Below are 13327 nucleotides of genomic sequence, written 5' to 3' on the forward strand. Positions count from 1 at the left end.
TGCAGCTCCAATTCAACCCCTAGCCTGGGAACCTCCCTATGCCACACCTGTGGAGAAAAAATGTATGCCAGCACAACAGACATAAATCAAGACTGTCCTGGGCAAAGCAGGGCATGCAGTCCCCCAGTGTCAGTCTGAAGTGGGGACCTGGATCTGATTTCCTGTCAAGCCTCTCAGGTGAACAGTTTTCACTGTGAGGGCAGGATCACTGCACATCCCGTGCCTTTATGGAGCTGGTTTATTTCTAGAAGGTTCAGATCTACTTGGAGCAATTTCCCCAACCCCATGAGGTGATAATAGCTAACATGTATTAGTGCCAGATACAGTCCTGAGTACTCGGCAGTTAATTCACACCAAGCCTTTATGAGGTAGGCGGATTTGTGGTCTGTTAGAGGAAATGAAAACTTAGATGTCAAGCAGCTCCTTCAAGGCCACACATCTAGGGTGGAGGAGCAAGAGTTTGATCCCCGTTAGACTGATGGGAACCCTAGTTCTGTTCACAATACTGCCTCGGTTTTGTTTTGTTTTTTTCCCCTACTGTCCACACCTGCGGCATATGCAAGTTCCCAGGCTAGGGGTCCAATCAGGGCTAGCTACCAGCCCACCCTACAGCCTCAGCAACACCAGATATGGGCCCCATCCACGACCTTCTTTAGCTTGCAGCAACACTGGATTCTTAACCCACTGAGTAAGGCCAAGGATTGAATCTGCATCCTCGCATATATTAGCCCGGGTCTTAACCCACTGAGCCACGGGTTTTGTTGGCACTCCCGTTACCCCACCAAGTTGCATGGACCAGGCATCAGGGACACCCGGGGAGGCCCAGTTGGGGTAACTGCAGCCTCTGGCTCCACGTGGGAAGCACAAGGCGAACAGCAGGTGGCAAGCTTGTCTTCCTTCCTCTCAGGCTTTCTTCTTCTCAAGCTTTCACTGGGAGGTGAGTTTACTGGGGAGACCAGGAGTGGAGCTAGTGAGTACTCTGCCAGACCTTACCAAAGAATCCGGCAGGCCGCTGGGCACGGGGCACCTAGTGACTGCCAGTCTCCTGCTAGGCTAACTTTTGTGGCCGGTTTGAGGTCTCAGAGAGGTTTTGTGCTGCAACTAGCAACCACTGATGTCAGAGTTAGAAAGTCCTCTGATGCATTTAGCTTATTACAATTTCCTAACTTTACCAAAAGCTTTGTTACATGTCTCCCACATATGGTTGTTTTGAATTTCTTCTACGCAGGGGCTCTTAAAACTTGTGCAGCCTTATTACGGGAGAAGGTTCGATGTGCATGCAGCTTGGGTATGGGAAAAGGTTGGAAAACATTCTTTCTGAACCGAGAACCAGAGAGGGCAAGCGATCGGCCGGAGGCAGCAGAGCCGTGCGGGAGCTAGGACCCAGGTTCCTCCATAGGTACAGAGCCTACGTCATCAGGACTCCGCCCTGAGGGAGGTATCTGGGCCGAGCCCCCCGCAGGTTCCAAACCCACCCCACGCCCCCTGGTGCGCACACTCAATCCGACGCAGCCAGCGCACCGCCCACCCAGGTCCGCTAGCACCAGTGGGTGTGCTCGCGGGGGAAACTGAGGCAAGGAGCGTGCTTGTGAGTGCGTTCCTTCCTCAGTCCACGCCTCAGGGCCCGCGAAGCTGCCCTCCTCCACCCTAGACCTGCATGAAACAGCAGGGAAGAACGGAAGGAAGGGGAGGGGGGCCCAAAGCGAGCAGGGTCCAAGGAGCTGGCCGGTCCTGCCACACTCAAGATGGCGGAGCGGCAGCGGCGAGGTCCCTCAGAGGCGGTACCAGCGCATGCGCAGCGCGGAGTCCCGGCCCGGGACACAAGATGGCGGCAGCGGCGCTGGGGAGGGCGAGGCGGAGGCGGCAAAACGGGCGGTCGAGCAGAACGTGTAACCGCGTCCCCTCGAGTCCGCTACGGGCAGGTAAGAGCCCCAGGAAGCCATGGTCCCGTCGCGAGCCGCGCCAGGGTCCGGGAGTCCGAAGCCAGGCGGCGGTGGCCCCGCCGGCGCTTTCCACTCCTGGCTACCGCTTGCCCCGTCTCTGCCGCCGCCGCCATCTTAGGCCCAAGGGTGGGCGGTCGGGCCGGTGGCCTGGATGAGGGAGTTCGGTCCGGAGAGCGCGGGCGGAGCAGCCTCTAGGGCCCCTCCGCTGCTGCCGCCGCCACCGCCTTTGTGTCGGGCTCCGACTCTGAGTCGCCTCAGCCCGGGGGCGGGAGCGCGCGGCGGGGCGGGGGGCGGAGCCGGGAGATGGGCCGGCGCGCGCGCGCCGAAAGAGCCCGCCCCCCCGGGGGGGTGGGAGGGAAAAGGTGCGCGCGCTAGGGGTCGCGCCTCCCCTCAGCGCGCGCCCCCGCGCCTGCGCACTTTGCGAGGCCTTTGACTCCTCCCTACTGGGTTGGAGTATTCTGATTGGTGCGTTACTGAAATGATCCCGCCTCATCTTTCTCCAATCCTGGACTCAGGCTCTTTTCTTTCTGGTGGGTTCTTTGGTTGCGCAGATACAGTTGTTTATCCTAAAGCTGGTCGGCAAATTGCGGTACGCGTGGGATTAATAAAGACGTTATTTTAGTAATAGTCGTTATCTCTTAGAGTGTACAGTATGCTAGGCTCTACGTATAGAGACTGTAGAGGTTGAGTGATTCTGGTTTATAAATTGGAAAATGGCAGAAGGGTCTGGAACCCGGTTGTGTTCAAACCCAGAACTGGTACTTTGGCTGCTGACCTGCTGCATCCACATCACCTGGGAAATTAAAAAAAAAAACTCCTTAGTCATTAAAAAAAATTGGCAAAGACTTAAAATGATGTGAAGAAATTAATCATCTGGTCTCTCAGTCTCACTCCTGTGGCGCATTTTAAAAAATGCAAATTCTTGTGTATCTCCCCTCCCCATCTCTGACTCCTAAGATGTGGAATGAGGGACAGGAATCCGAGGTTGTTTAACACGTTCCCTGATGGTTCTGATGCACAGAGCTGGCTTTGGGAACACTGCAGTGTCCCAGTTTGGCCTCACTAAGGAATGCAGCTTGTGCCGCCTCTGCATAGTTCATCTGCCTGCTGCATCAGTATCTCACAGTGTTTCTTATGGAAAATATTTTTTCAATAAAGGTGAACTTGCTCCGTTATATAACACTTTTCATGCATTGTTATTTTTTAAAATTGAAAACCTGATTCACATGTGTTTTTCACTCACTCTGGGTGGCTTGGAACTGTGCCCACCTTGAAACTGTATGTTTGTTCACTTTTCTCTTGTCATGGGGTACCTTAGCAAGATCAGCAACACAATTTGTAGGGTCAAGTGTGCAAGGTGAGAGTGTGGACCCCTCGTTAAAAAAGGTATTAAAAATTTGAAGACAGGGAATTGTCTGATGGCCTAGCGGGTTGTGGCTCCTGCGTTCTCAGCGCTGTGGCTCTGGTTGCTGCTGTGCGGTGTAGGTTCAATCCCTGGCCCCGGAATTCCCACATGTTGCCTGTGTGGCAAAAAAGAAAAAAAAAAAAAATCCCACAAAAAACAAGAGAGGACCTGAAGTAAATGTTGCAACTCTCATTTAAAAAAAAAAAAAATTGAAGACAGTGACAGCAGAGCATTAAACCTCCTCAACGTGGGGCTCTGTGGGACTGTGCAGGCTGCAGGTCTGTGAAGGTGAACCTGTTGGTTGGGAAGCTTGGGAACTACCGTTTCCTCTCCCGAATCCCCAGATCTCCCACAGTGTGTCCTTGGGGCTCCCGACGTGCTCTGTGTCAGTGGCCATCTTGTTGCCCCCGATCTGCACCATTTCACAGGTCTGCGACTCTCTTTTCTTCTCTTTGCTCTGCAGTTGCTGATGCAAGAAATCCCCTGGGCCCCCGTCCACTCCACTGCTGACCAGCCCACCCGCCTGCGCTGAGCTTTCCTGCAGGCCTTCCCACTGCCTCTGTGGGACCCTGTGACGTGGGGGTCCATCCGGCTGGAGAAGAAAATCCTCTCATGCTAGCATTGCAGACCCCAGAGGGTGAGAGAAAGTGAGACCTCGTTCAGCCTTGAGACCGGTGGGCCCAGCCCCAAGGCATCAGGAATTCCTCCTCCCCAGAGAACCAAGGCAGCTCCCTTGGTCAGTGGTTCCAAACCTTTTCGTTATCCTGGCCCCCTTTTGTTGTATGTAAGTTTTCTTGCTCCCTGTACTTTTATCCGCCAAACTGTGCAAAGTAACCATTCATTTTTTCCCCTTCCAAATTGACCAAGGCATCTCTGAATGAGTGAATGAGTGTACAATAAAATGAACGACCCAGTGATTGTAATGATGTTGTCAACAACCAGTCAGAGCTTCTGATGAGCATGGGAGAATCAGTGTGACCACAATGAGTTGATAAAATTTTCAACAGCAAAGATAACTGTTGTTTAAATGTGCCTTTGTAGTCTTTTTGTGGGCAAATGTTCAATTTCTTCTGGGGGTTGTGACATGGCAGACATCTTTAGGAGCACCAGTCTGACCTCACTTGGCCCCTGGCGTCTAACAGCTAGCTTAGGAACCACTTTGGCCATTGAGGCGTGTGCTGGGTGTGCTTTGGGTGGAATAATAGGGAATACACATCAGAAGGAACTGACCTTCTTCCTAGTTTTTAAATTGTCACCTGTGAATTATGAAGGACTGAAACCAGTATCCCTTCTCAGTCCCATTGGTTCTTTTAGTCCCATTGCTTCCTGCTCTAGAGTTAGAACAAGGCATCTAATTCGATGCCATGTCCCTTCCTGGGCTGTGCTGTGGGGATGGGAAGGGGAGAGGGGAGGAGTTACTGTTTCTTCTTATGGGAATAGCTTCTCAAGGGCAGACCCAGTTCTGTTTTGTCTGTCATTGCTGGTGCTTTGTAAACATCAACAGAATGAACAGGGCTCCTGTTGAGTCCCAGTACTGTAACTTAGTGCTGGAGAGAGCTGAACTGGGCCTGGTTCTGAATCCTGGGGATCTAATGGGGAGACAGACTGAGTTGATGGGCCAGACTGTTTGAATGCTGCAGTGGAAGTGTTCATGGCCTTAAGGGGGGCTCTGACCGCCTCCCCGGGGCAGTGAGGGTCAAGGAGGGCTTCCTGGAGGATGTGAACCTACCTGGTGGTAAGCCAGGCAGAGAACTGGGGAGAGTATTTCAGGCCAGAGGAGCAGCAGAAGTGCGCCCATCTTGCAGTTGAGAGAACTGCGACTTAGAAGTGCGGGCTTCTCTTGTGGCCCCAGGCTGGCCTTCCAGGACAGAACTGGATTGATTTCTCCACGTGGGCAGGTGGTCACTGGGGCCCTTGGTGGGTTGCAGTTGATAGGTGGGGGATGGCGGCGGTGGTGGTGGAACTGACCTCCATGCCCTGCTGGCCCTGACACCCTTCGGTCTTCTCTGCCGCAGGTCCGGTGTGGATGCCGAGATGGCCAATGAGAATCACGGCAGCCCTCGGGAGGAAGCGTCCTTGCTGAGTCACTCCCCAGGCACCTCCAATCAGAACCAGCCCTGTTCTCCGAAGCCCATCCGCCTGGTGCAGGACCTCCCAGGTACTGGTGAGGGGCGGTGGTGGGGTGGTGGGGTGGGAAGGGTGCCCAGGGGCAGCCCTGACCCTGGCTGGCTTCCGTGCTTGTTTGCAGAGGAGCTGGTGCATGCGGGCTGGGAGAAGTGCTGGAGCAGAAGGGAGAACCGTCCCTACTACTTCAACCGATTTACCAACCAGTCCCTGTGGGAGATGCCCGTACTGGGCCAGCATGATGTAATTGTGAGTGTCTGCCTCGGGTAGAGGCCTCAGAGCAGCTTCTGGCGTCTGGGCCCACCCCAAATGTATACCCAGCAGCTGTACCTAGCCCTGTGTCAGGACCTGGGGACACAGTGACAAGCAAGATAGACACAATCCCTGCCCTCATGGAACCTATAGCAGGAGAGACTCTGATACAGAGAAAGGGATTATAATAGTTCGTGATGTTGAGCATGTACTGCCTGGTGGGCACGGTGCCCGTGATGTGGTTGTGAACCAGACAGACCTGGCCCTGCCCTTGCGTGCTTAGGGGGTGTGCGGCCTGCTGGGGGCGGGGGAGGATTACAGTGTAGCCCCTCAGGAAGACTAGTGTCAGGGTTTAGCAGAGTCTGGGTTGGGTCTGGGGAAGGGGAGGGGACTGGGGAAGCCTCACCGCTTAGGGTCAGAAGGGTGGCTGAGTGCAGGTAGGAAGTGGCAGGTCAGCCTGATGGGGCTGTGTGGGCCCTGGCTGTCTGGCAGGAACACGGGCTTTCAGATCCCTGTCAGTCAGGGCCAACTTGCTCTTCTGGGCACAGTCCGCCCCCATTTTGCAGATGAAGATGCTGAGGCTCAGGGAGGGGAAATGCCTAGCTCGAGACCGTAAGCTGGTAAGGGGCAGAGCAGGGCTCGTACCTGACAGGATTCCAGGGCCACACGCTGCCCTCTGTCACGCTCATCATGCTCTTTGTCACCAAAGGAGATAGGTTCACAGGGCCTTGCTCTTTAAAAAATGAATTTCTTGGAGTTCTCTGGTGGCCCAGTGGGTTAAGGATCTGGCATTATCACTGCAGTGGGTCAGGTCACTGCTGTGGTGTTGGTTCAATCCTTGGCCTGGGAACTTCCACATGCTGCAGGCACGACCAAGAAATACCAAAAAAAACCCTGAGCAGTTCTTGGGTTTTCCCTTTCTTCCTGGCCTTTTTTTTCCCCCTGGTTCTTAAGGAAAAGACCACGTACTTGGCATTGATCTCATGCCAGATGTCATGTCAAAGCGGTCGCATTCATTGACTCACTTAACCCTTTTCCAGTGGCAAGGTAGGGCTCAGGTGGCTGTTTTGACAGTGAGGGAATCGGGACGGGGAGGAAGCCCCAGGTCACGCAGTTGCAAGTAGCAGGCAGGAGTGGAGCCCAGTTCCTCCTGCCTCCCAGCCCCCTGCTCTTCTCTGAGGAGTAGGAGCGGGGGCAGGAGGGCATCAGGACTCCTAAGCTGCTGGCCCTGGCTGCAACTCTGCTGGTCTCCCTCCACCAGTCGGACCCTTTGGGGCTGAATGCGACCCCCCTGCCCCAAGACTCAAGCTTGGTGGAAACCCCCCCGGCTGAGAACAAGCCCCGAAAGCGGCAGCTCTCGGAAGAGCAGCCCAGCGGCAATGGCGTGAAGAAGCCCAAGGTGAGTGCGTGCGGACACTCAGGAGCCAGCTGGTCAGCGGCAGCCTAGGCCGGCAGCGGGCAGGTCCCCTGTGAGGGCTGGTCAGGAGGGGGCCTGGGGCGCAGCTCACCAGGTGTGTGCAGCAGGGGCCAGCTCTCCTGATCTGATGCCTTTGATTTTTGCTGCAGATTGAAATCCCTGTAACACCCACGGGCCCATCGGTGCCCAGCTCCCCCAGCATCCCAGGAACCCCTACACTGAAGATTTGGGGGACGTCCTCTGAAGATAAACAGCAGGCAGCTCTCCTCCGACCCACTGAGTAAGTCTCTGCTGATTGGCTTGGGGGTGGGGGTGCACGTCACTGATGGCCAGTCTGCCCAGAACCGTGGGGCGGCAGGCAGGGCATCTCCTTTCCTTATTGCTCCGGCCTGTGCCCCCAGGCTGTACTGGGACCTGGACATCCAGACCAACGCTGTCATCAAGCACCGGGGGCCCTCGGAGGTGCTGCCTCCCCATCCTGAGGTGGAGCTGCTCCGCTCCCAGCTCATCCTGAAGCTTCGGCAGCATTACCGGGAGCTGTGCCAGCAGCGAGAGGGTAACTACCTCCCGGCCCTGAGCTCCTTTGTTTCCGTCCACCGTTAGCACAAGCCCGAGGGTGGCCTGCTGGGCTTGGGGAATTGCACAGTGCAGCCTAGTGGTTGAGAGCATGTGTTGTGGAGGGGACAGGCCTCTTGGCTGTCCCCTCCAAGGCACACTGCTGGCTGTGACCTTGGTCTTACCGATTAAACCTCCGTGCAGTTGGGGCTCCTCATCTGTAAGATAGTGACAGTAGCAGTGCTGTGTCAAGGGAGGTTGGGCTCGGCAACTCCACAAGAGTAAAGCAGTTGGTAGCACTTGCAGAGCGCCCCCCATCTGCCAGGCATGGTGGAAGCCTTTTTAGGAATGTGAAAAGGGGCATTAGAAAAACAAGAGCTCCTACCCTTCACAGGAGTACAAGGAGTGAGTGCTTAATAAACTGGAGCTTTTATTAATTAGTAGGTAAACCTGCTTGATTTTGCTGAAATCTAGAAAATCCTCCCTCTCCTCTTTGTTAACCTTTCAAGGACCCTTTATAAAACTAGTGGTTCCCAGAACATGCCTTGGGAAGCGTAGCCTAGGATGCCAGTTCCTGCAGGAAGGCGCTGTATCTTGTTGATTATTGCACCTCCAGTGCCCTCCCCGTGTCTCCTGGGTGCAGCCTGCCGCCTGAATCCAGACCTTCATCAGCTCTCCTGTCCTGCAGGCATTGAGCCCCCTCGGGAATCCTTCAACCGCTGGATGCTGGAGCGCAAGGTCGTGGACAAAGGCTCTGATCCCCTGTTGCCAAGCAACTGTGAACCGGTCGTGTCACCTTCCATGTTTCGCGAAATCATGAATGACATTCCCATCAGGTACAGCCCCACACCTGCAACACCCCACCTCCCCACCCCCCGGGGAAGTTTGGTTTGTGTGCCCAGGCCCGTGTAGAAGGCCCTGACCCTGACCCCCCTCTAACCCAGGTTATCTCGAATCAAGTTCCGGGAGGAAGCCAAGCGCCTGCTCTTCAAATATGCAGAGGCTGCCAGGCGGCTCATCGAGTCCAGGTTTGGCTCTGTCTCCTGACCCCAGCACAGTGGGGTTCTCACCTGAGTGGGGAGGGCCTAGGCCATCTGGTCCGCTCACTGGGCTCTGGGAGCAGGCGTGGGCCAGTTCCCGAAGGAAGAACAAGGGCTGTGATGGCAGCCCAGCCGTTGACACCCAAAAGCCAGTGGAGTGGGGTGGGAGGAGTGAGGAGGGTGGAGGCGACGCTTACCAGCCAGTCCCTGTCTGCGCCTCCACCGCAGGAGTGCCTCTCCCGACAGCAGGAAGGTGGTCAAGTGGAACGTGGAGGACACCTTCAGCTGGCTGCGGAAGGACCACTCCGCCTCCAAGGAGGACTACATGGTGAGTGGCCCCAGGCAAGAGGCCAGGGAAAGGCTCCGTGGCCACTGCCTCCGAGAAGCCCACTCTGCCTGCCGAGGTGGGGCAGGGCCCCACAGCAGCCTGTTCCTGTGCAGACACTCAGCAGTCCCCAAACTCCTGCCCATGGGGATGTCTGTCTAGGCTCCTGGCTTCTCCCAAAGAACATTTATTTTCATTAAAGTTCTTAGTGGAATCCTGTGCCCGGCCACACACCACAAGGAGCTGCCTTTTCAACTTAATAAATGTTCAACATCCCCTTGAGATCTTGGGAAACAGATCGACAAACGGCCTTTTCTTTCGCGTGTGTGGCCCCATTGCAGTTAAGAGCTACCACTAGATTCAATTGCCCACTTTAACGTGTCCAAAAAAATGCTGTTTTCTGGCCTAAACCCATCACTTCTTTAACTCTCCACCAGCACTAGCAATGGGCTTTCTTTTCAGGACCATTTTTCACAAGAGACAAGGTTTCGCACTTCACGATAGTAACTGTGTACTTGACACGTAGAGAGTGACGAAGGTAGGTGTACTCACTAGCCAGAGTGACTCATTTTCACCCATCACTTTGACACGTGCAATTCAGCATAATTACAAATGCCTACGGTTAACTTCCCAAGTTGCTAAAGGCGCAAGTTGCAAACCTGCAGTGACCAAGGAGTCCCCATTTTATGACGGGCTCTCTCCCCATAGACTGAAAATGCCTTAGAAGTGGGGACTGTGCCTGGTTTGTCTGTTTCCCCAGCAAGTGTCGGGGGATTTGGCACAGTGTAACCCCAACAATGAGTGCTGGCATTTATTGGACACTTACTGTATGCCAGGGGCTTGGTAAGCCCTTAATGGGAATGATAGCATTCAGTATTCAGACTGCCTTATTACCTAAGTACCTTATGTTCCCCTAACAGTTGAAGAGTAAGATTCACAGATGCCAAGGGATTTGTCCGAGCGACACAGCCAGCAAGTAGCGCAGAGCGTTTTAGAACGAGGACTGTCCGATTCCAACAGTCCCTGTTCTGAAACAGCCCTCCCCTGCCAGCCCACTAGAGCCCTGATCAGAAGTGTCTCCTCCAGGATCGCCTGGAGCACCTGCGGAGGCAGTGTGGGCCCCACGTCTCGGCCGCAGCCAAGGACTCCGTGGAAGGCATCTGTAGTAAGATCTACCACATCTCCCTGGAGTATGTCAAACGGATCCGAGAGAAGCACCTTGCCATCCTCAAGGAAAACAACATCCCAGGTAGGGGCTCAGGTGGCAGGGAGCCCGGCTGTGCCATCAACTCGGTATCAGGGTCCTGATGAGAGGGACAAGTGAGGCTGAGCCTCCAAGGCCACAGACTGCTTTGGGGAAGCCCACTTCTCCCGGGAGTGCCGGGGGCAGGACCTGCTGTGTCCTTTTGCTTGGTTTTAGCACTCCTTTAGCAAACAGAAGTGATGAGAAAGGGAGAGCCAGGGGTGGAGTGAGAGACAGGTCAGGGGTGAGAAGTTATGTCCATTCTGGTCATAGGATCTGGGGGGAACTCAAAAGTTTGGGCTCCAAAAGATCCCTAAGTATGGAATTGTGACTATTAGGAAGTCAGTGTCACTCTCATGCTTCTGTGTGGCGGCAAACCCACAGCTTGGAGTCCGCTTGCCTGCCAGGCCCCGAGGCCGGTAGGCTGGAGCCCCGAGTCAGTAGAGCGTTGCCTGGCCGTGAACTGCCCGAGCTGCACTCTCCTCTTCCCCAGGATTAGACTTACCTCCCTCGGGTACTGGGATGGTGCGTGTGTGAAGTGCCTGGCACACCGTAGGCACTGTCTGGGGTGAAAGTTGGCAGCCCCTCCTTACTCTCCTGCCCACAGAGGAGGTGGAGGCCCCCGAGGTGGAGCCCCGCCTGGTGTACTGCTACCCAGTGCGGCTGGCCGTGTCTGCACCCCCCATGCCCAGCGTGGAGATGCACATGGAGAACAGCGTGGTCTGCATCCGGTACAAGGGCGAGATGGTCAAGGTCAGCCGCAACTACTTCAGCAAGCTGGTGAGAGCTGCGGGGAGGCCAGGCGGGGCCCCGGGCGGGAGACCTGAGGGCTGGATCGTTGTGGACCTGGTCTTCCGGGGAGGCCAGTGAGGAGGGAGGGCCGCTGCTGAAGCCCACTGCTTTCCGCCCCACAGTGGCTCCTTTACCGCTACAGCTGCATTGACGACTCTGCCTTTGAGAGGTTCCTGCCCCGAGTCTGGTGTCTTCTCCGACGGTACCAGGTACGGGCCTGGGGCAGCTGGGGGAGGGCTCCTGGGGCGGGCCTGTGCCCCCAGGGGCTGAGCACGTCCACTCTGCAGATGATGTTTGGCGTGGGCCTCTACGAGGGGACAGGCCTGCAGGGATCGCTGCCCGTGCACGTCTTCGAGGCCCTCCACCGACTTTTTGGCGTCAGCTTTGAGTGCTTTGCCTCACCCCTCAACTGCTACTTCCGCCAGTACTGCTCCGCCTTCCCTGACACCGATGGCTACTTTGGCTCCCGCGGGTGAGCGTGCAGGGCTGCTGGGTCCCCTCTTGCCCGGGCAGCCCGATGCTGTAGGGCTTTGGATTGGGCAGTCTTGGGTGGCGTCCCTGCCTTCCCTCCTCACTGGTTCTGTGAGCTTGGACATATTGCTGCTGAACCTCTGGGAGCCTGTGACATCCCCTCTCCCAGCCTGTGGCCTTCTCAGTGAATGAGCCCAGGTTTGGAGAAGGAACGCTTGGATCCAGGCACTGAGAGGAATGAGCTGTAGTAGAGCCGGGGGCGCAGGGGGGATGAGAGGGGAAGAGGCAGCCAGGCCAGCACGAGGGAAAGCTCAGCATCTGGGGGACGCCTGGGTGTGGCTTGTGCCGTGGTGGCAGCGGGGTCAGAACTGGATCTGGGCTCCAGCTTCTCCACTACACCTGATCCCTCATCCCTTCAACAGAGGTGGCTACACCTTGTCCCGGGACCAGTTAACAGTGACTCTGGGCCTCAGGCCTGACCAGAGCCATCTCTTCAACGTGGCTGCCTGGGGGTGGGGGCAGCACCTGTTCTTGGTTGAGGGACTGAGTCCTGGTAGGACCTAAAATGCTCACCTCTGTCCCCAGGCCCTGCCTGGACTTCTCTCCCCTGAGCGGCTCCTTCGAGGCCAACCCTCCGTTCTGCGAGGAGCTCATGGACGCCATGGTCTCCCACTTCGAGGTGGGTGCGCTGCTGCTGGGGGCAGGGCTGGCAGGCGCGGCGGCCGGCCACCTGGGGGGCAGCCCCTGACGTCCGCCCTGGGCCCCCCTCTACAGAGACTGCTCGAGAGCTCGCCAGAGCCCCTGTCCTTCATCGTGTTCATCCCCGAATGGCGGGAACCCCCGACCCCAGCGCTCACCCGCATGGAACAGAGCCGTTTCAAGCGCCACCAGCTGGTCCTGCCTGCCTTCGAGCATGAGTACCGCAGCGGCTCCCAGCACGTCTGCAAGAAGTGGGTGCTGGGAGAGCGGGCGGAAGGGCTGGGCTGTGGGGCCCAGGCCGAGCCCCTCCCTGAGCTGCCGCCTTTGCCCGCAGGGAGGAAATGCACTACAAGGCCGTCCACAACACAGCCGTGCTCTTCCTGCAGAACGACCCCGGCTTTGCCAAGTGGGGGCCCACCCCCGAGCGACTGCAGGAGCTGAGCGCCGCCTACCGGCAGTCGGGCCGCAGCCACGGCTCCGGCAGCTCATCATCCTCCTCGGAGGCCAAGGACCGGGACTCAGGCCGGGAGCAGGGCCCCAGCCGGGAGCCTCACCCCACTTAACACATCCTGCGGGGAGGCGGAGCCCCAGGGTGCTGGTATGGACTGCAGGGGCTCAGGCTCCTTCTGGGTGGCAGCAGGACTCAGGCTGCCAATGACGTAGGAAGATCATGGCTCTGCCAGGGCTCCCCCTCCCTGCCCCATCCCCCAGCTGCCCACCTCAGACTCACTCCAAGCCCCCTGTAAATAGGCCCCACGCCTCTCCTTCCTCCCCTTACCCCATCTTGTTGCCACCTTGTTTCATTTGTAAAAGGAAATACAGAAACCTCCCAGGAATGTGTGAGGGTCTTGAGGGCAGAGAAGGCTGAGAAACCTGGAGCTCCTTCTGGGACCACGCCCTCTGCATCCAGGCTCACCTCCTCATGACCCCTGGGCCTTCACACCCAACCCAGGGCTCCAGAATCTAACTCCTCATCCCGCTGTCCCCACACTTGGGTCCCTGGTGGCCTGTGCCCAGCAGGTCAGAAGAAACCGGAGCCTGGCACCACCAACCTGTAGGCC

General features: G+C 56.7%; 1 protein-coding gene across 10 annotated transcripts; it reads left to right on the forward strand.

The window, feature by feature from the left end:
• On the forward strand, positions 1473-13213 carry PCIF1 (PDX1 C-terminal inhibiting factor 1). 10 transcript variants are annotated; one of them, XM_021077369.1, is made up of 17 exons: positions 1473-1922; positions 3812-4132; positions 5364-5506; positions 5597-5721; positions 6986-7123; positions 7291-7421; positions 7543-7697; positions 8313-8532; positions 8641-8724; positions 8965-9064; positions 10148-10310; positions 10912-11084; positions 11219-11305; positions 11384-11568; positions 12153-12246; positions 12342-12517; positions 12601-13102. In XM_021077369.1, coding segments are annotated over exons 2-17 (2205 nt in total). In that variant the 5' UTR covers positions 1473-1922; positions 3812-4130; the 3' UTR covers positions 12830-13102. The 10 variants fall into 10 exon arrangements, with proteins under 10 accessions (XP_020933028.1, XP_013840871.2, XP_020933031.1 ...); XM_013985417.2 differs by having other exon boundaries at positions 8385-8532; XM_021077372.1 differs by having other exon boundaries at positions 3812-3985; positions 12601-13096.

Source organism: Sus scrofa, chromosome 17 (genome assembly GCF_000003025.6).
Source record: "Sus scrofa isolate TJ Tabasco breed Duroc chromosome 17, Sscrofa11.1, whole genome shotgun sequence".
Taxonomy (NCBI): domain Eukaryota; kingdom Metazoa; phylum Chordata; class Mammalia; order Artiodactyla; family Suidae; genus Sus; species Sus scrofa.

What these genes read in the sequence shown, in the direction of transcription:
- PCIF1 (XM_021077369.1), top strand. An exon ending in CAAGGAAAACAACATCCCAG is followed by an intron (nt 10,311 to 10,911) that starts GTAGGGGCTCAG and finishes TCCTGCCCACAG; the next exon opens with AGGAGGTGGAGGCCCCCGAG. An exon ending in GCAACTACTTCAGCAAGCTG is followed by an intron (nt 11,085 to 11,218) that starts GTGAGAGCTGCG and finishes TCCGCCCCACAG; the next exon opens with TGGCTCCTTTACCGCTACAG.